At 50.4% G+C, this 21,803-nt stretch overlaps 2 protein-coding genes across 3 annotated transcripts in view; both read left to right on the top strand.

The window, feature by feature from the left end:
• Nucleotides 1-7,687, top strand: part of Stard10 (StAR related lipid transfer domain containing 10) — a 34,689-nt gene extending 27,002 nt beyond the window's left edge. For both annotated transcript variants that reach the window (XM_027942863.2, XM_027942862.2), the window contains exons 3-7: nt 3,771-3,918; nt 4,508-4,611; nt 5,244-5,361; nt 7,010-7,062; nt 7,285-7,687. In XM_027942863.2, the coding sequence (XP_027798664.1) occupies nt 3,771-3,918; nt 4,508-4,611; nt 5,244-5,361; nt 7,010-7,062; nt 7,285-7,530 (669 nt within the window). In that variant the 3' untranslated portion in view covers nt 7,531-7,687. The remainder of the gene's footprint in view (nt 1-3,770; nt 3,919-4,507; nt 4,612-5,243; nt 5,362-7,009; nt 7,063-7,284) is intronic.
• Nucleotides 7,688-9,598: 1,911 nt separating this feature from the next.
• The window catches only part of Arap1 (ArfGAP with RhoGAP domain, ankyrin repeat and PH domain 1), a 63,901-nt gene continuing 51,696 nt past the window's right edge, over nt 9,599-21,803 (top strand). The window contains exon 1 of the mRNA XM_027942842.2: nt 9,599-9,688. The gene's annotated coding sequence lies outside the window, so the exon portion shown is untranslated. The remainder of the gene's footprint in view (nt 9,689-21,803) is intronic.

Genomic DNA, 21,803 nt, shown 5'->3' with positions numbered 1-21,803 from the left:
TGGTGGAGATATCACATAAGCGATTCCAGAATTTTTTTCAGTGCATCCTATCAGGTGACACCTGGTTGCAGCTTCTCCTGTTACTAATGTTATTCACTTTGATCATTTAATTGAGGTGGTATCTGTCAGTCTTCTATATTATAAAGTTACTCATTTTCCCTTTGTAATTAATAACTTCTAATAGGAAGGTACTTGGAAACTGTAAATATACCCTATTCCTCATCAAACATTCCTTATTCATACCTGGGTATATTTTGGTTTTTTATTTTACTCAATGGAGTATAATCTGTTGCTATCATTATTTAAATACAGTTTGTCACAAATTTAGCCCATGGTAGTTTGGCTGGAATTAAGGAGTTTCCCAGGATTCGAGTCTTTCAGTGATAAAATTGGGAGAGTCCTAGGCAAACCCCTGTATTTTTGCCTACTACCTCTGGGCTTTTGCCCTGGCTGTTCTCTCTGGCAAGACCACTTGGCAAACCCCTTGCTCCTAGACTGAGCTTCTCTGTGAAACCTGAGCCCCCCACCCACCCCAGGAGCCAATCTCTTCTGAGCCCCCACTGAGCATTTCAGGGCACCTGGAAGCTTCCCAAGGACAAGCCTCATATTCATCTCTGACTCCTTTGGGCTAAGGACTGTGCTGAAAGGGGGTTGCTAGTTAAATGGTTGGATCTAGTCATACCCTCTCATGCAGCAGAAAAGCAAACAGTGCAGAAAGGAAGGGTGACTTGTTCAGGGTCACACTTTGCAGGCTGGAGTCTGCCCTTTGACTTTTTTTTTTTTTTTTTTGGTACTGGGGATTGAACCCAGGGCTTTACGTGTGCTGCTAAGCAGCACTGTACCACTGAAGTGCCCCCAGCCCAGGCTTTAATTTTCTTAATTCTAAAGTGAGGTTAAGACCTCAGAGCATTGCTATGAGAAGAAAATGAGGTACTGTGCATAAAACATTTAGTATAGTATATGTCACATTATCCCTGGGGATCTTTTTATTTTTTTAAAATTTTATTATTAGCTGAGCAGGGTGGCACATCCCAGCAACTCGGAAAGCTGAGGCAGGAGAATCACAAGTTCAAGGCTACCCCAGGCAATCTTGTGAGATTTGTCTCAAAATAAAATATAAAAAGGGCTGGGGGAGTAGCTCAGTGGTAAAGTGTCTCTGAGTTCAATTCCCAGTACTGAAAAACTTTTTTTCATTATTTTAGAAGCAGTATTATAAGATTAGAAATACAGATAAGCAAAAAGAAGATAAAACCATATAGAGATTACCACTGTTAACACCTTAATAGTTGTGCTTCCTTAGTGAGATCCTTCTCCATTCCTTTTCTTCTTCTTCTTTCCTTCCTTCCTTTCTCATGGTGATCAAACACAGGGACATTTTACCACTGAGCTATATCCCCAGACATTTTATTTGTATTTTGAGACAGGGTCTTGCTAAGTTGCTTAGAGCCTCACAAGTTGCTGAAACTGGCTTTGAACTTATGATCCTCCTGCCTCAGCCTCCTGAGTCACTGGGATTATAGGTGTATACCACCACACCTGGCTTCCTGAACTTTTCTCTGAATCAACCAATTAATCTATATCTATCTGTCTACCTATCTATCTATATCTTTTTTTCCACAAAGAGATTATACTGTTCATTTCTTTTATCCTCCCCTCCCCCCCCCGCCCCCCCCCCCCAGGCCTCACGATGCTAGGCAAATGCCTTGCCACTGAATTACATCCCCAGCCTCTGTACATTCCGTTTTGTAATCTGCTTTTTTTTTTTTTCCTGGCAGAACTCTCCTCTGTACATTTTTAGTGCATCTAATACCACCTTCATGTTTCTCCAGTTGTCCCCAAAATGTTCTTTATAGCTGGTGTGTCCAGATCAGTACGCAATCCAGGATCACACTTTACATGTGGCTGTTATGTTCTTTGTCCGTTAAACCCAGTCCCTTTATTATGACATTGACCTGTCCATATGAAATTGACCTGCAGAAGAAAGCAGGCCACTAGCCCTAAAGAATGTCTCAGTATTTGGCTTTGTCTGGTTATAGTCTCATGGTGTCACTTAGCTTGTACCTTTGACCTTTGTATTTTCTGTAATCTGAAGTTATGTACAGGATTTGATGAGTTTCTTGGTACCTAGAATACCCCACAAGTGTGGTGTGGCCTTCCTGTCACCATTAGTGGCACCAAGGCCTACCTCTTAGGGTTGCATGCATCCCCTTGTGAGTAGAAGTAATATGTGTGTAGTCATTGTACTGTCATGTGTAACTAATTAAAACAAAACAAAAAAAAATGATTAGCATTTTAAATTTGCTGTAAAATAATAATAAAATTATATATGTATTAGAAAAAAAAAGAAAGTAATATGTGAGGATTCTCCAACTCCGAATGCCAGTTCTTTTTTGGGGGGGGATGGGTAATGGGGATTGAACTCTGAGGCATTCGACCACTAAGCCACAATCCCCAGCCATATTTTGTATTTTATTTAGACATAGGGTCTCACTGAGTTGTTAAGCAGCTCGTCGTTAGTAAGGCTGGCTTTGGACTTGTGATCCTCCTGCCTCAGCCTCTAGAGCCACTGGGATTAGGCATGTGCCACCATGCCCAGCTGAATGCCAGGTCTGGGAGACCTTTTTTTTTTTTTTTTTTTTCCTTTCTTTCTTTTTTTCTGTAGTGGGAATTAAACCCAGGATCTTATACATGTTAGGCAAATACTCTACTCTTTTTTTTTTTTTTAGTTGTTGATGTACTTTTATATTTATATGTGGTGCTGAGGATTGAACCCAGTGCCTCACACATGCTAGGCAAGTGCTCTGCCACTAAGCCAGGACCCCAGCCCCCAAATACTCTACTCTTAATGAGTCATATGCTCAACCCAGAATCCCTTTTTAGACTACACAAAAACACTTGTCAATTTGTTAAGGATAACTTGATCTTGAGGGCTGTGCTCTTTGGTAGGAAGAAAAAATTACAGAACAAGTACGTTGACTGAGTTTCATTTTTCTTTGCGAGTGCAAATCTCAAGAAACCTGGTTCTGATTTTACTTGCTTCCCAGACATGTGAGCTGGGTTAAATCCCTACATTGCTTCTTTACCAGCTGGGTGACCTTGGGCACATTACCTAACCTCTTTGAGCCTCAAATTCCTCCTTGGATTTCTTGTCTGGTAGAGTTGTTGGGAAAGTTAAATAAAACAAGGTATGCTTGGCTGTTTCTCCCCTAGATGGAAAGCTCTTTGCAGGCAAGACTAATAAATAATTAATAAACTAATAATAATAAATAGTAAGACATCTAGAGGTGTTTGTGGAATGAAAATACACATGCAGGAGGACAAGTGGTATGGCTAGGTGATAAGTACTAGGGAGGGAAGCCGTCATCCATCTAGGTATTCGTTTTTTTACTTGTGCTCTCATTTCATTGACATATAGCCATCCCAGGCTCCACAGCGAATCAGCTGTGAGCCTCTGACCCCAAGGAGCTCACCAGGGTCTGGAAAGGCATGGACAGAGACTCAGGGTGGGGACCTGGAAGGTCTGACTGGGAAGACTTCCTGGAGGAGACTGGGCTGAAAATAGGGAGATGATCTTTGGATACAGGGGCTCTGTTTCCTGGCACAGGAGGCTTCTGGAGAAGGTTTATGGTAAGAAGTGAGTCCATGCTGGCTTCAGAGGTCCCTGATCCTTTTCTCCTTCTTCTCCTTCCTCCTTTGCCTGTCTGTCTACCCTCCACCCTGGCTAGGGCCCTGAGCCCTGTGTGATACTGACAACCCATGTCTGTCTGCAGTGCCGTATGGAGTGCCGTGATGTGCCAGCAGAGACACTCTACGATGTCCTACACGACATTGAGTACCGAAAGAAATGGGACAGCAACGTCATTGAAACTTTCGACATCGCCCGTTTGACAGTCAACGCTGATGTGGGCTATTATTCTTGTGAGCAGGCGCAGCACACCGAGCCCAACCCCTTGGCCTCCATCCAGACCTCCCCCAAGCCTCCTCCTGTCACCTTCCCTCCCTGTGGCCATTCCCATGGCCAGGCTGCTCAGACACCTGAGACTGAAGGATGCCTGCTTCTAGATACTTGGGTACACATAGGTACACTCACTAACACATATGTAGTTACATGTTCATGAAGACTACACATACAAACATGCATCCACACAGTTGTGTACACAACCCATAAAATGTGTCACATCCTTAGGCATATATTTTCATAACACACATTCATAATAATACTGTTTTTCTCTCATCACATATTCATATATACAAACTGGCCAGACCAGCAAGGTAAGGGCTGTGTGAGGTTGTGAGGAGCAGGGATAGCTAGACAGTAGGGACAAGGGATATTCTCTGTCTCTTCTCTGGTTCCAATGTGGGAGTGTCCTGGTGGGGGTGGGTAACTGTTTGGATCAGCAGGAGCTGGCAGTTAACTAGGCATCCCTCCGTTGCCAGCCTCTGCCACACCCTCACTTGCAGGCAGGAGGACCAGTGGTCTGGCTGAACTGTCCCTTGCCCTCCACAGGGAGGTGTCCCAAGCCTCTGAAGAACCGTGATGTCATCACCCTCCGCTCCTGGCTCCCTATGGGCACTGATTACATCATCATGAACTACTCAGTCAAACATCCTGTGAGTCCATCTGCCTTCCTTGCTGGGTGGGTGAGGCAAGGTGCCAGGCAAGGCTGGGCCATGGCTGACACCATGACTTCTCTGTGACTTTGGGCAGGCAGGGGGCTCTGTGGCCCTCAGTTTCCTTTCTGACAGGATAATGGCTTCTGTCTCCCTGCTTGGGCACTCAGGTACATCAGAAGAGGGTAGTTTGGGCCATTTCTGTGGAGAGGGGATGGGTTGGGGTGGCCTTGGTTTGATTGAGCACTGGGTGAAGCTGGACAGAATATAGAGAAGCAAGATGTGAGTGGCAGTGTCCTGTGGACCTCCCTGAGGTGGGGCCATTTTAATCACCCTGGGCAGGAAGAATAGGCAGGTATGGTTGGCCTGGACAAGGGTTGAGTGTCTATGTGAACTCATAAGCCTTGATCCCAGGCTGGGAGATTTCCTATGGGAATAAGGAAAGCCTTAAGAAGGGCAAGGATGATCTGATCTGATTCTTACCTTTCTCCTTGCCCCAGCATCAGGTCTGGCTTGGCACAGACACCAGAGGATGTGAACTAACTGTGTGTGTGTGTGTGTGTGTGTGTATCTCAAAGACATCTCTTCTGCCCCCATGCTGAGTCTCACCTCCCTGTACCTTCCATCCCCAGAAATACCCACCTCGAAAAGACTTGGTCCGAGCTGTGTCCATCCAGACGGGCTACCTCATCCAGAGCACTGGGCCCAAGAGCTGCGTCATCACCTACCTGGCCCAGGTGGACCCCAAAGGTGAGGGCTTGGCCCTGGCAGCCTGTCATGGGATCCTTCCCTATACTACACGGGATGGGCTTGATCTACTAGGGGTTCAGAGGCCATTTGTTAGGAGATGTCTTGTACTTGGGCATCTCTACCCAAAGTCAATGGAATGAAAAGAATGGGCCAAGGTGGTAGCTTCTGCTCCTCTGAGGAGACTTGGAACTTTCTTCCTGGGCCCTCACATTTCCAGCTCAGATCTGTTTCTGTTCACTATCTGTTATAGCTCTGTCTTTTGGGCTCCCATCCTCTGTCTATTCAGGAAGCCGGGGTTTTCTAGGACTGCCTTTTCTTGGGAGGGCTCAGCCACTCCTGGGGCTGCTTTTGAAGTTGACCACACATCTCTTTCTGCTGAGATACAGGTCCCCGTGGCCACTGATTTCCTGCACATTCTCCCTCAGGAGGTCTTCTTGGTACCTGAGACTCAGCATCCAAAGCTAAGCTCACCATCACCCCTCTCCACCTCTCCTTCTCCTAAGTCTCTGCCTTCCAGTCACCCCACCTGGTCAGCTGGAGCCTCAGCTCCCAAATCCAGTTCCTGATTCTTAATGATTCTGCCTCAGACATAGCTCCTGAATCTGCCATTTTTCTGCATATTCAGCTGCCCTATCTGTCCGTACCAGTTACTGGAGGAAGTTTTCTAAAATGAGTGCATCTGTTTAAAATGCCTCTCTGACTCTCTGATGTCTCAGGATATAGTCTGAACCCCCTCCCCAGGTTTCTTAGTCCCTCCATGCCCCTACACTTTTCCACTCCCCTGACTTTTCCTTCAGATATACCTCTCTTCCCTTACTTAGCCCTCCAAGCCTGCTTCAGGTGTCACCTCTTCTGTCACTAATGCTCAGGGGAGTACCTGCTCCCTACTCTGGCCCACTTCCCTTTAGAATACCTGGCACATGGTTGAGCCCCCAGACAGTGAGTTCCTCTTTGGATCTCCAAGGCTGGTTGAGGGTAGGTATCACAGTGAATGTGGAGTGAGTGGGTGACTGAATGAGTGACTAAAGGATGGTTAAATCTTGAACATCCTTGCTAGGTTCAAGTCCCCAGAGTCATAGTGGTCCTAGTGCAGGGTTCCCAGGTCTCACTGAGTGTATTGGCTGTCAGAGGCAGAGCAGATTCTTGGCAATGAGGTAGTTGGAGAGCTGGGCTGTAAATTCCAGGTCAAGCCAGGCTGGGGTGTTCAATAAGATGCCTGCATAGTTAGAACAGGGGATGGAAGGACAGCCAGAGGAGGGGCTGAGCATCAAGGCCCAGTTATGGTAGTGGGGTTAAGAATGAGAAGGGACATCAGTGTAAAAGGAGGAAGGAGGCAGGCTGGAGCTTGGTGGGTCAGAAATTCAACCCACAAGTAGCCTGGGGTTACCTAGGACCCTGTGGTTTTCTTTCATGCATTCTTGGAGCTCAGCAAAGGGACAGTGGGGGCAGAGTTGACCCCAGGACCTTGAGGAGTGAGGTGGGAAGGAGTCAGGAAGACGTCTTGTAGGATTGCCTCACTCATCCCTTCCTGTGGAGTAAAGGGAGGCCTTCCAGGAATGCTAAGCTGAGGGAAGGGGCTGGGAATTGATGGGGGCTGGGTGTCTGAGGCTTCTTCCTCCCTTCTCACCACATTTCCCTGCCCTCTTAGGCTCCTTACCCAAGTGGGTAGTGAATAAATCTTCTCAGTTCCTGGCTCCCAAGGTGAGTGGCCTTGAGACTTCAAGGTTCTGGAGGCTGGGGGAGAGGACATTGGGGATGTTAGGGTGAGGGGGTGGAAACAGGGATGGACACTGGGGCAGGGGGCAGGGGATAAGGGACCAAGTTATAAAACCCACAAGAGTTGGGAAACTGGTGGTGCTGGGAGGGGTTTGGGAAATTCCTAGTCCTGCTGGCACCCCTGACACTCGGGTATCGGGTCTGCAGGCCATGAAGAAGATGTACAAGGCATGTGTCAAGTACCCTGAGTGGAAGCAGAAGCATCAGCCACACTTCAAGCCATGGCTGCACCCAGAGCAGAGCCCATTGCCCAGCCTGGCACTGTCGGAGCTGTCAGTGCAGCACGCAGACTCACTGGAGAACATCGACGAGAGCGCAGTGGCAGAGAGCAGGGAGGAGCGAGTGGGTGGTGCAGGTGGCGAGGGCAGTGATGATGACACCTCGCTCACCTGAGTGCAGCACTGCTGCATGGACTGAGACGGACTGGGGCTGAGCCCTGGGGCATGGATCCTCCCGCACTTCCTCCTGTCTCTCACCCTGCCTCCTGGGGGCCTTGGGCTGCGCCCAGGCGGCATTGCAGCCTGGCTGGACACAGCCCCAATAAACGATCCCGATCCCACAGCCTCAGCTGGCTCTTCGCTGTGCCTGCTTCCCACCTGCTCCAGCACTGCCACTGCCCTGGTTCCCTGGTTCTTCAGTTAATTTTGTTAATGATATTATTGCTTGCCTGGCCTTTGATCCTTTGGGCATCTTATTTGCCCATATGTAGCTGGGGCAGTTATTACCCCCTTGTTCTGTCCATTTTCACTCATACATCCACCTGTCCTTGTTGCATGTTCACTTTGCCATTTGTTCCAGGCTATCTGATTGCCCTCAACTGATCTAAGGGAGGGAGCAGGCCTGACTATAGGCCTCTCATCATGGGTTGGAGAGTGGGGTTCTACAATGTGACCTCTGTTTCAAGGCCCCTTAGGTTCAACCTATGGAATGGATATCTGATGATCTCCTGTCATCACAGAAGGGAAGGGGATGGATCTGTAGGTCTCAGGCCACAGAGCTATGGGTCTCAGAGCTGAGGCTGAGGCAGTATATTATAGAGGAGGGAGTTCATGAGTGCAGGTGAGGGTCATTGACTCTACTGCAGTGGAAGGGACAGGCTCTGTTGTTGCACCCTTCTTAGTTTTTTCTGAAGGTTTCTGGACTCTGTTAACAGAAATGGTGGGGCCTCAGGCCTCCATCCCCTTTCTAGTGGCCAGATGCCAGCCTCCTTGCCCTGTGCTTCACCTGACTACTCTTAGATCTAGAGGTAGGCCTAGGCTTTATCTGTTCTTTGTGGCCTCTCTGTTGCCCGAGTGAGGGCCCTGTGTTCTGCTCTTCTCCGGTAATTTAGGTCCTATGCAAACTTGGGGCTTAAAATTTCTCCCCAAGGTCTGGCTTTTTTTTTTTTTTTTTCCTTCTGGAAAGTTGCTTGCCTTAGTGCTGCCAGTGGAAGACATAATCTACTCAGAGTCAGGTCCTTCTGAGGGGAAAGGCAGATGGCTAATGAGGGTGGGCAGGAAATTCTGTCACTTACCTTGAAGGGTTCCAATCCCAGCTTTGCTCAATACTGGTTCTGTAACTTGGGGAAAGCATGGGAACTTCTTGGAGCTTCATTTCCTAATTCATAAACTGTGGTGACAATCTTTGCCTTCAAGCAAGTATGAGAATTGAGATAAAAGGAGTAAATTGCCCAGCACTATGCCTGGCATATAGTAGGTATTCAAATTAAGGGCATTTCTCTCTTATGGTAAACCCCTACACCCATCCTAGTGACAGCTGTTCTTCCAAATATCCCCACTGTGTATATGGAAAATACACAATGAAACCCAGAGAAAGTTAATGTCTCTGACTTAGCTGGACCTAGAAGTGCCTGCCAAGCCCTGGGTCCTCCTCTTTGTACTGGAAGGAGAGGAAGAATTTCCATTTTAAGTTCATTGAAGGAGCCTTAGGTGCAGGTACCTCAGGCTGCAGGATACAGCTCAGTGATCCTGTGACAGGACTCTTTCTTTCCCACTACCCAGGGGGATGTGGGTCCAGGGAGAGAGGAGGGATACTCTTAAAGAATGTGGGAAGAACTCCTGGAGGAGGCGTTCAGGGACCACAGTCCTCCATCCTCCACCGCCCCCCCCCCTCCAAATCTCCTTCGCGTGTGGTGTGTTTGTATGTCCGTGTCCCTTCCCAGGGCGCTGACTCACGGGAACAGGGGTGGCGAGGCAGGGAGACTCCGGGAGAGACGGAGACTCGGCTGCCTGTGTGCAGGTGGGGGGGGGGGGCAGACTTGGCCTTAGGAGACCCGAGGACTTGCCAGCAGCAAGAAGGGAGGAGAGAGAATCAGACCCACAGGTCTGGCAGGCGGACCAACCCCGCGGACTCAAGGATCGCTACCAGGCTGGGGGCGGGGCGGGGCCGGGTCCCTGCCCCTTCTCCGCTCCCCCCTCCCCGGGGCGTCACGTGGGGCTGGCGGAAGCGCCCCGCGGGGTGGGCGCGACCGGCCGGCTGCCGCGAGTTGGCGGTGGCAGCTGGAGTCAGTAGCGGCCCCGGGACTTCAGGTCCCCGCGTGGACACTTCACAGGTCAGTGCTTCTGGCTTCCTTGGCCCCCGGTCCGCAGTCCCCTCTCCTGGTGTGTCTGCAGTTTCCCATACCTCGGAAGGGAACGCCGAGCCGCGCGGCTACCCAGCGCTGGGCTCCCACTTCCCTGGGTTATCTCCTCTGCTTTGCTTTTGGCCGGGAGTGGGATGGGGTGGGGGTCGCTGCTAAGGATGAACTGTTGGGTCAGAGCGGGCAGACACAGAGCTTCCAGCCCTCAGCCCCTCAGCATGAAGGCTCCCAGGCTCCGGAGCCAGCTCGCTCTCGGGAGCCTTGAAATTCTTAATTGTAAAATGAAAGCTCCCACCCCGTTGGCTGCTGCTGAGACCCTTAACCTTTCTGCAGAACCGTTTGACCCAGGGCCTTAGACCCGGGGCAGGCTACTTCCGGTGTCTGCACCTTAATTCTCGGCCGGTAAATGGGGGCATGGCCTCCCAAGAGCTTACCTGGCCCAATTGCTGGAAAAAGGAGGGCTGTGTTCACTGAATGGGGTCAAGCCGGAAGTAGGTGGTTGGGCCTGTAGAGCACAGGCTTGGAGTACCACCTGGGGACACAGGGTGGTAATTGGTCCCAGGTCTCCAGGAGTAGTTTTTGGTGCTGGGGAACTCTAATCAGGAGCCATCAGAGATGGCTTCTACTACATGCACTCACCCAAATCTCATGTCCTAGGGAGCCTTCTCTCGGGGAGCCACACTGGTGGGGAGGGAGGGCTTCAGGGGCAGACATGGGAGGGATGTTTAGGAAAGTATTTGAATGCCTACAGTCTCAGGGTCCCAGACTGAGGCACTCATGATACCTGTCCTTCAAGAGCCAAGAGCACTCAAGCTGGGGGAGACCTCCCAGCAAGATCATTATAGAGTAGAAGGAATCCAGTGGAGCCATGAAGACAGGTATGGACAGGTACAGGCCCAGGGAGGAGGAGATGACTGGAATGGGCCTTGGCAGGTCAGTGGCAATTAGTGAGGTCAACGGGCCTTCAGGTGAGGGCATAGCTGTGCAGAGGCAGGAACCTGGATGGTGTGTTTGAAAAATGGCATGGAGATGGGTGTGGTTGCAAGGGGTGACAGGGGAGAGGTGTACAGAGAACTCATCCTTATATTCCAAGGGTCACTGGGGATTGTCTAGACCCTAGCCTAGGGACCCTGCCTCCCCATTGGCCATTTGCTCACTGGAGTAGTATAGGAGGGAGGTGTCCCAGGCAGAGTACTGACAACTATAGTGTGTGTGGTAGAGGAGGGCAGAGGTCCAATGTCCCTCATTGCCCCCAGGCTTTATTTGGGCATTCAGTCTCCTCCCTCAGTCCCAGCCTTACCTTTCACCATCTGGGCTCTAGTTATTTTTCTCCACACATCAAGAATCATCCTTTTGTGCAGATTGCATGTCCTCCCCACACCCTCCAGAAGTTTTCTCTCTATCCATATCCCACGTTATTTGGGACTTTAGTTTTCAGAAATGGGCTGCTCACTCTTTCCAGCCCAGTCTTTCAGTCCTCTCTAATAGCACAAGTTAGGAAGGGTCTTCCTGGAGCTCTGTGGAATAAGGTACTGCAGCACCATGGGACTAACTGGGACTTGGGACCTGAAGTCCCAGGGCACCACCAAGCACTGTCTGGCAAGACCCCATACTTCTCAGATCCTTCATTTCCCCATCTGCAGGATGGGGTGGTAATCCCTGGCTTCATGTCCCAAAGAGAGACTGTGCTGGGGCAAAAATATGGTCTATCTGAAAATAAATCCTGCCCCCAGCATTGAGCATTTGAGTGAAGGAAAGAAGGAACCCAGGAAAAGTGGTCAGTTCAGGAGGGCTGCAGAGTACTGGGGCCAGTGGTGGACCAGGCCTAGGGCACTGGCTAGAGGGAGGGGAGTCCCCATCACCCTCCTGGGCCTCTCCCCTTCCCACTCCACTCTCCCTTGGCTAAGCTCAAAGCAGCCGCCAATGCCCAAACAAGTGGCCTGTGTTCCCAGGGGAGGGGGAGGGGAGGCAGGCCCTGGGCTCCAGGCCCGTCTGTCCAGCGTCCAGTACTGACCCTGGCCCCCGCCCCTCTCTCTGGGTCTTAACCCTTGGGGGCCTGGACTGGGTTCTGAGCTGCTTGAAGGCTGGTGCTTCTTGCCCACCCTGTTTTAGGTTTTCAAGGGTTCTTTCTACCTTGTTTTAGGTTTTCAAGGGTTCTGTGAACCATGGGAGAATGCAGTAGGGTATCAGTTGGAAATGGGAAAGAAAGGAGGGATGAGGGATTGGGGAGAGGCCCCCTATGGCAAATACAGCCATGAACACTTAGACACCACTTGGCTCAGAAGCTTCTTTTGTAGGTAATGACACAGAATTAAGGGCCCTGAGATCAGACCAGGATCACACAGGAAGCCTGGGCAGGGGGCAGGAAGTATCAGGACAAGTAGACTCCTAGTCTGGGGAAAGGGAAGAAGAGAGGGAAACTTTCTCTGAGAATCTACCAGGTACGGAGGCTATCACTGCTTAAGAGGAGAATCAAAGAGGAAGAATGGGCTGGGGATGTGGCTCAAGTGGTAGCGCGCTTGCCTGGCATGCGTGCGGCCCGGGTTCAATCCTCAGTACCACATACAAACAAAGATGCTGTGTCCACCGAAAACTGAAAAATAAATATAAAAAATTCTCTCTCTCTCTCTCTCTCTCTCTCTCTCTCTCTCTCTCTCTCTCCTCTTTAAAAAAAAACAAAAAACAAAAAACAAAAAACAAAAAAAAAAAAAAAAAAAAAACAAAGAGGAAGACACTGAGCCTGAAAGAGTTTAGTACTTACATTAGTGAGTACTATGTCGGCAAACATGCATATAGTGTTGTAGGCATCTTCATGTCTGTATATAGATATGCATATACATACACACATGTGCATTTACACAGTTCTGGGACTAAACCCAGGGGTGTTCTACCACTGAGCTACATCCTCAGCCCTTTTACATTTTATTTGAGACAGGGTCTCACTGAGTTATCCAGGCTGGCCTCAAACTTGAGATCCTCCTGCATCAGCCTCCCAACTTACTAGGATTACAGGTGTGCACCACCATACCCAACTACTTTTATGTATATTAACCAATTTTATCCTGCCCACAACCAGAAAGATTAGGTGCTGTTTTACAGATCAGGAAACTGAGGCAGAGTGAGGCAGAGTAACTGGCCTTAGTAACAGTGGATTAGGGTAGTGACAAGATCAAGACTCAGGCAATTCCTTGCCTCCTTTAGCCTGATTTCCCCTCTCCCAGGCTACTGTCACCCCTGGGGCCAGGGTCTTGCTCAGTGAGGGACTTTCCCTGGGTGATGGCCAGTGTCACTTTGAGCCAAGTGTGTCCCCAATCAGGCAGCCCTGGGCCCTCCTTCAGAAGTAGAATCCATCCCTTGGGCAGCTCCTTGCACCCCATCTTCTGGTCTCAGCCCCCTCCACAGCCCTATACAGAGGGAGGTTTCATGTTTTACTGAGGAGAGGGATTCTTCACTGAGAGTGGCCACGTAGGTCTGAACAACATAAGGATATGAGGGACCCAGACATCTGCCTCCAGTGTGTACTCCCCACGAAGCTCAGGGCCTGCCCCTGATTCAACACTAGGGTCCTCCAGCTCTGGTCAAAGAAGACATCTTGTCCATCTATGCTCACCCCTGGGCAGACCCCCAGACCTGTACATTCCAATAATGACTCTGGGATAGACAGTCCTAGCTCAAAGAGGCAGATGGTGCCAGGTGTCTGGGAGAGTCTGGGGCTATAATGCTTGGTTCATCTTTGCACAGTCTTCCTTTGCAATGTCTCTCATCTTTTAGGTGATAGTTCAGGAAGGACAAGCTTGTCTCCCATAATTAGTATATCTGGCCAGGCACCGTAGTGCATGCCTATAATCCCAGCGACTTGGGAGACCGAGGCAGGAGGATTGCAAGTTCAAGGCCAGCCCAGGTAATTTAGCATGACCCTGTCTCAAAATAAAAAATGTGCTGGGGATGTTGCTCAATGGTAAAGTAAAGCACCTCTGAGTTCAATCCCCATTACCAAAAGTAAAAAAACAACAACAACAACAAAAAAAAACACATTAGGACATTTGCCCTGGATCATTGGGATGGTCAAGAGTGGCTGAGAGGGGATATGGACTTAAGTAACCAGTTCAATAACATTGTGATTTAGTTTAGTAGAAGTAAATTATTTAATTATAGTTATAATAGCATAACTATTGTTTCTTGGAAGCTGTGCCAGGCAGTGTGCTAAGAATTTTGCATACTGATTTCCTTAACAATAATTTGATGGGGTAAACACCACTCCCATTTTATAGATAAGGAAACTGGTCCCAGAGAAGTTAAGTGATTTGCCCAGGACCATCTACTGGGCATTTGAATTTCTTTTGCTTCAGTGGGAACCCTGAGCATGGGGAGGCATTGCAGACAGAGGCATTGCAGTCCCAGCCTGGGGACTCCCAGTTGGAGTCACAGGCAGAGAATAGAGCGCCACCTGTTCAGGTGATACACTGGTGCCCAGCTGTGGAGCCAGGATCCCATCAAGGGTTTCCTGCTTGCAGACTGGACTAATTACTGTTGAGTCCGGAGTCCCCAGGAGCCCAGGGCACCTTCTGGAAGACTGATTTCTGCTCTTGTACTGTTTGGTCCAACCTGACTTTTGGTAATACAGTGGTTTTTGGATGAAGAGACTGAGGTCAGTAGAAGGTAAGTGACTTACTAGCAGTGAGCCAAGAAAACAGAGGGCTGGGACAGGAACCCAAGTTGGTGGGGGCTGGGGGGGGCTCTAAGATGTACTCAACCCCTGCCTGGGGCCTGGTTGAACCCCCTGAAGCCCTGAGCTTCCTCAGACACTTCCCACATTGACTTGCAACAGAAGCCAATCTTTCTTCCTGACCAAACCCAGAACCAGTTCCTCCTAAGGTGCCTGGGATCTGCCACAGTAGGGTGTCAGTGACTGACCAAACCTAGGAAATATTCCTAGAGCCAAGAGGCCAAGATGCAGAGCCCACCTGTGATCAGGAATGTGATGCTCATGACCAGAGGGGTCCAAGGAGGGCTTAAAGGGTCAGAGTCCCCCATAGAGGGATATGGTAGAGTCTTCCTCCTTATCATTGTCTTCATTGTCATGAGGGCAAAGGTAAGGGCAAGAGGGGGAGACCTCTTATGACCATTCCTCTGTCATCATCCCAGGCCAGGGACCAGGGGCCATACCTGGAATCTTAGCTGCCCAGAGGCCCTGGAGGATCCTGGCCTGGTCTGGCCCTAGTTCCTCTGATCACGCCTGTGTGGGAGCTCCTGATGGGACAATAGCAGGGCTGAGTTGCCACTGCACATTGGTCTTCAGATCCATGGGTGTCTCTAGCCAGCTTCCCTCCTGGCCCACCTCTGTGTGTCCCTTACTCTCCTCCCACCATAGCACGAGGGGCCTGGAGTTAGGAACTCAGGGTCTGTCTGTGGCTTCTAGCTAAGTTCAACTTCCCTGAGCTTCAGGGAGGGCAGGGTGAAGTGGCTCCTTGGATATTCCAGGCTCACCAGCCCCAGATGTGGACAGCACAGGGCAGAAACCAACCAAACTGGACAGGTGGGAGGTGAAAGTAGAGGTAGAGGAGAGTTTCTCTTTCCTCTCTGCTCCCTCCTTTTCTCCACAATGGCTGACAGGATGTTAAGATTCCGAGATTCTAATCATCAGAGATTTCAAGGATTCTAGGGTTTTGCTATGTCTGTCATTCTCAGCTTCTGAATTTCTGAAGGTCCCAAGTTCCAAGAGCCTGCACAGCTTGGAGTTGGGGTGGATCACCCTGAGTTGAGGTTGAGCCTCGTGCCACTCTGTAGACAATCTGGTGTTCAACCGAGGATCAGAGAGTTTTGCAGGCTGCTGGGTGAATAAGAAGCCCCACTGGCCTCCAGCCTCTCCGTGCTTTCTGCCCACACCACCCCCAGCACACACACCCTGCTGCCTCCCTTTCCAGAAATCTGAGGAGCAAGCCACAAGGACAGGGTGGGAGCAGAAGAGACAGCTGTGGTTGGAAGGCAGGGGCCCCCTCTGCATTGACTGGGAGTAGTGGGGCTGTCCCCATGGACACCAGGTCAGGTTGAATGGAGACTCAGGGAGAGAAGGTGGTGACTGGCTGGGTCACAGAGCAAGGTCAGCATCATACTGCGGGCGTAAAAGCCAGCATGAGATGTGGCTCAGCAAACCCAGATCAGGCCTTGAAGCTTTAGTCAGGCTTAAGAACACTTACGAAGAGAGGTGATTGGCAGAAATCTGTGTCAGGGAGCCCAAGGGGAAGCACTATCCGGCCTTAGGGTGCCTGGGTCTTGGCTGAGGGCCTTGGGGTGGTTCAGGATGCTTCCCCCAGCTCTTCCCAGTGCTGTCTGGTCCTGTGCTCAAAGGGCCTTAGGCACAGGAGTGCTTCCTGGGAGACTCCCTGGCTGGGTGAGCTCCTTGCTGGGGCTTGCTTCTTAGCCCCTTCCTGGCCACTTCCCTCTGGTGGGGACTCTGTGAGGTGGGCTCAGCAGTTGATGCCCCAGTGGTTAGGGTGGCTGGAGCCCAACCCTGCACCCCTTGATGTGAATTGGGTGAGGCTTTCAGCCTATGAGCCTTGGTTCTCTTTAGGGGTGACCTCTAGCTGGCTGCTGTGTGGTTTGGCAGCTAAAATGCAAGTTTGTTTTTAGAGGCCATCATGGGCCTGGTGGGGAGAGAGGGACCCTTTCCTCTGGAGTCAGGGCTGGGAACTGATATTATTTCCAAATGACAAGACAGCTTGGGGTGGAGTGTCCCTTGCTCGGTGAAGGGGTATTGGAGTGTCAGCTGAAGTTCTAATTCCCCACTCAGGCTGGGGCTCTTCCTCCTGCTTCTTCATTTTTCCTCAGTTCTACGGATGGACATGCTAAGCCAGGGAGTGTCTGTTCCAGAAATGTGAATCAGGACACTGACCTGCCTCTACTGCTGGTGGCCTGAAAACCCACATTTCTCAGGGCCAAACTGGCTTAGCCCACTTGGAGGGGCAGGTTACTGGATAAGAGATACTGGTTTGCTCCATTATCTCTGAAGTCATCTGAGGACCATCTGCCTACTAGTTATTCCAAGCTCAGGCCTGGTCCTGTTCCTGACTTGCTGTGTGGCCCAGTTAAGCTTTTGCCCTCTTTGGGACTTAACTTTTCCTTCTGGAAATGTGGAGGATTGGAAGTGGTGGTTCTTAATGTGGGAAGAATGGATGGTTGGGGATTACAAAGTGCCAGAGGGAAAGCAGGGCTGGATGGGACAGCAGGAGGGTAGAGCTGTAGCTGGTGGGCCCCAGCAGGATGGGGGCATGGTGCTGGGAGGCTAGAGGCTGGACTTTAGCCACACTTGGGTTGCTGACTTGCAGGATGATCTGGGCTACTTGCTCTCCATGTGTAAAATTGGGGAGTATCCTTTCAGTCAATAGCTATTCATTGTGTGCCATCTTTGGGACATGGGAATCAGATCATGGTCCTGTCAGAGTTGGGGGTGAGAGACAATATGTGACAGATAGAGTCACACTGACCAGTGGTGTGATCAGAGCTGTCATGGAGTCAGAGACTGCTTCCTGGAGCAGGTGGCACTTGATCTGACAGGGTGAGGTAGAAAAAGATGTTCTAAGGTTCTAGACAGATGGAATGGTTATAAGCAAAGGCCTGATGGGAGGTAGTGCTGATGTTGGGAGTGGAGGGAATAAGGCCAGAGATGAGGGACAAGAAGCAGAAGCCAGTGGGTGGGGGCCCACTGAACCCCAACTGGCAATGGGGAGCCACAGAAAATTAGGCAAGCAGGGGAGAGGCAGCACTTGCCTAGTGGGTGGTGGTTGGTTTCAGAGACTCCTGAGAGCCTGTTGTAGTTCTGACCTGCTCTGGGGAACTGTTGAGTGATGCATGGGAGGGTGGGGTGTCCTGAGAATCAGCACTTCCCTCTGTGTTGGGGGGCTCCCCAGAAGTGTTTATTGGGCCAGCCCAACAGGAAGTGGCTGGGCCAGCCTCAGAGGTCAAAAGAAGGGATAAGCCCAGCCGCAGAGTCAAAAGAGCCTCAGAGTCAAATCTTTGACTCTATCCCTCCAGTCTGAACTTTGCCATAGATCTTGACCAATACCTTCACCTGTCTACCTCACCAGGGTGAGCTGGGATCAGCCCCAGATAGAATGCCTCCCAGGTCCAACCTTCTGCAGCCCCTGCCCAGCCCTGCCCACCTCTGTGTGTGTGCTCAGCCCCTGCTGCCCACAGCAGCTCCGAGACTTTTGGGGGAAGGATGTGAGGCAGAGGAGGAGGGGGATTCAGGAGGGAGAGGAACAAAGGCTGAAAATACTGACAGATGTCACATATTGAGCACCTGCTGCAAGCCAGGCCTTCGTAGATTTCCGTCAATATCTTTCATCTATAGTTATTGAGCATATTTTGGAAGACTGCTCCAGCTCCTAGGGATATAGCTATGCATAAAACAAGGCCTGTGCCTCCTGGCTGAGGAGGTTGACATTAACAAATATATAAAGTGATGTCTGGTAGTGATAAATGAGATGTTGAAGAATGAAACAGGGTGAGGAGAGAGAGACTTTTAGTGGTGCTTTTATAGGTCCATTGATCAGGGAAGGTATAGCATTTGTGAAGGTGCCTGAAAAAGTGTGGGAAGGATTTGTGCCAATGTCTGTCCAAGAGCATTCCAGGCCCAGGGAGCTCCAGCACCTGGTCTGAGGCAGGAGCCCATGCAGTATGTGGTATTGGAGTAGCATCCAGAACAAGCAGGTAGGAACCAGTAGGGACAGACCGCACAGGCCCAGGAGGCTGTGTGCCAGATGGAGCTTTTACTCCAAAGGAGTGAGAGCTGGTCAGCTGTGGATCTGTTTTGAAGGCTTAAATTTATTCCTTTCTAGCATGCAAGACAAAGCTGTCATGATTCTATTACACAGATGTGTAAACTCAGGCTCAGAGAAGTTATGTGGATTCCCCTGTCTCACCGTCTGTGGCCGCGCACTCTGTCCAAGAAACACTCTACTGCCTATCATGGCTTCCTCTCATCTAGACAGTAACAATGAGCATCTTAGGTTAGACTTCAAGTTCTTTCTTAGCCTACACTTGCTCTCTCTCTTCTACCTGCCCTCCCTGTCCCCTTCCTGGGCCCTGTGTGTCTCTGTGTCTTTCTGAGGAGATGGGGTGGAGAAAGGATCCAGGCAGTCCTTGATTCAGATTCTGGCCCCTGTGTGGCCTTGAGCAACCTCTGAGGCTCAGTTTACTCATCTGTAAAGTGGTCTAAAACCACCCGCTTTATCGATGTGTGTGGTATGGTGGCTGTGGATACAGTACTTGGCAGATAGTAGCCACTGAATAGTGTGTCCTCACAGTGCTCTGAGCAGGGAAGGCTGACCAGGGGAGCAGGTTAGGATGCCCCACTGTGGCTCTGCTGGACAGGGCTTGGAGAGGAAGGCTGAGTCGGGGAGTCCTCCTGTCTTGCTGGCTGTGTAGTGGGGAAAGCTGAGGTCACACAGGAAATCAGAGGCCATAGCCTGTGGGAATGGTTTCCCATCTCCCTCCTCCCTTCCAGTCACAGCCCCTTCCCCTGCCATTCTAGCCACCCCCACCCCCCAACACAGCAGCTTCCCCTTTCAGGTGGCAGCAGCGAGGGACCCACTTATCTTCCGGCTTCTCCATTCTCCTAGGGGCCACCTAGGGAGGGGCAGGTCTGGGTCCCTGTTCCCCTGGGCCACAGTTCTGGGGTGCAGAGGAGCCCACCAAGTCCTCCTGAGCAAGCAGGAGCCTCTGGTTTCTGGTCAATTCTTCTCTCTACTGTCAATGCCATGTTGGCCCGAGGCCACTCCAGTGTATGCCAAGGGTCCTGGCAAGAAGAGCAGTGGTCACCCTCCTTCTGTCTGCTCCTGCCACCAGTGATTCTGTGGTCAGCCCTGTGTTCCCATCCTTCTGCTGTCTTCCTGTTTCTGCCTCATTTACAGTGCTGATAGCCCCTCCTATCTCCCCATGGGTAGCGGTCACAGCAGAGGGTTTCCTGGAGTCACCCTGTGGCACCTCAGGCCTGCCTCTGCTCAGCATACACACTCTGTGGTGTGAGAGGTGCCCTGGGAAGAAGTCCCAAGCCCCAGGAGACCATGTTAGTGACTGAGGGTCATGGGCCAGGCCAGTGCCCTGTTGTGCTTTTGGCAGGAGCGCAGGTGTGGGTCATGGGTGGGAAGGGCCTGAGCCGGCCCTGGAGGATGAAGAAGTGGGGCAGAGAATATGGATGTGGGTTGGGGCAGGACCTTTGCCATATCAGGTTCACCTCGTGGACTTGAGGGCAGGCTGGCTGTGGGTAGGGAAAAGCGGGAGGCAGGGACAAGGGGTCAGGGTCCAGGCGAGCTAGGCCAAAGGCTGGTATAGCTGTCAGTGGCCAGTGCTTACCACAGGCCCTGGGTTTCATCCCCTGCACTGCAAAAATAAACCAGCAGAGGCCTGTTGTAAAAGGTGACAGGGAGAGGTGTGACAAAACATGCCATAGAGGAATGAGTTGGGAGAGGGGAGTGGTCCCAAGTGGCCCATCTGGGGAAGGGTACATGACAGGAGGAGAGGGATTAGAATGTGGCAGACTTTCATGAGGCCTAAAATCAAATCCTTTTTACTTTCAGCTTCATTTTTTTTTTTTTTTTTGCAAGTGAGGGACTTTGGAGTCATAGCTTGCTTCCTACCTGACCCTCTACTCGGAGGGCACTGAGCCATGAGGGGGCCGAAGGGTGAGTGTCAGGGCTGGGGTGGAGTCAGATGCTGTCTGGAAGACAAACCACGGAGTCCGGGGAGCCTTGGGTTTACTGGTGGGCCTCGGTGCATTTCTGGTTTGGGAGTAGGAGGCTGCGCTCTGCCTCTGGCCTCTTAGGCCTGGGGAAGACTGGGGGGGACCTTATTTGATAGCTGTGTGTGAGATCCTCAGGAGTTGGGGAGGGGGCTGTGGGTCTCTGTCTCTCATTCTCCAGTCTAGATGACCCAGCATATCAGCAATTTTGTTTATATTTCTCTTAGTAATCTATTGCATGCTTTATTTAAAATGAAGCTACTGTATAATGATAGTGTTAGGGAACAAACTGCAAGAAACTCAGTGCTAGTTACTTAAATACATTTCTCTTTTTTCCTTCTGATTATAAAAGTGATACACAGTTGTAAAAACTTCAAACAAAACAGACATCAAACTTGTAGAAAATCTTTCAAGATGGGTCAAAAGTTAACATTAGGCATGAAATTACGACCTGGGCAGTCTATTGTCCCTTAGTCTTTGGTGTCTCTCAGTCATTAATAAAACTGTGGTTTATCATTTTATCAGGGTGATGCTGGTGGGGCTACCATAAGAAGGTTGCTAAAATATCATGTCTCATTGGGCACACCCTAGGGATGTGATTGCAAGTTCAAAGCCAGCCTCAGCAATTTAGTGAAACCTTAAACAACTTAGTGAGACTTTGTCTTAAAATAAAAAAATAAAAAGGGATGGAGATGTGACTCAGTGGTTGGGTGCCCCTAGGTTCAATCCCTTGGCACCAAAATAAATAAATAAATAATATTATTAAAATTTGAAAAAAATCATGTCTCTCATCCACACTCTGTGGATGTGTGTTGTGCACTGCCAAAGGGTACTGGGGGATGGGTGGAGGTGATGGCTGGAGAAGAAGATCTGAAACCCAGCCTTTCTTCTGCTTGCTGGGCTGTATGCCCTGGTGCAGGATTCGTGGAGGCAGTGCAAAGTATGGGTTTGTGGTACTCTTGGGGTGTGACTATGTATGTTTTTGGTTCCTGTGTAGACAGCTCCGAGGGGTTTCTTGAGGTCTGTATACTCAGGTTCCTGCCCACCTGCTCATGCTGGGAAGCCTGGGGCAAGGGGCAAAGGGCTGGCCATGCAGAGAAGGAAGCCTTCTCTATCTAATTTGTTTAAGGGCCCCACCTGGGTTGAAAGCGCTTCTTTCAGATCAGGGTGCCAAAGAGCAGGTGTGTTTGGTTTGGGATGGGAGGTTGTGGTGTCTTGGGCATGGCAGGCAGAGGTCCATCAGGCAGTGGGTGTCTGGTCTGGAATGATGGGTGCAGAGGGACATGGCTGGAGGTGAGTGAGGTAGTCATTGGTGTCGGGGGTAACTGAAAACCTCGGGATGCTGGGGGT

This window comes from Marmota flaviventris, chromosome 9 (genome assembly GCF_047511675.1).
Source record: "Marmota flaviventris isolate mMarFla1 chromosome 9, mMarFla1.hap1, whole genome shotgun sequence".
Lineage (NCBI taxonomy): Eukaryota > Metazoa > Chordata > Mammalia > Rodentia > Sciuridae > Marmota > Marmota flaviventris.
This window is presented reverse-complemented; position numbering and strand designations above follow the sequence as displayed.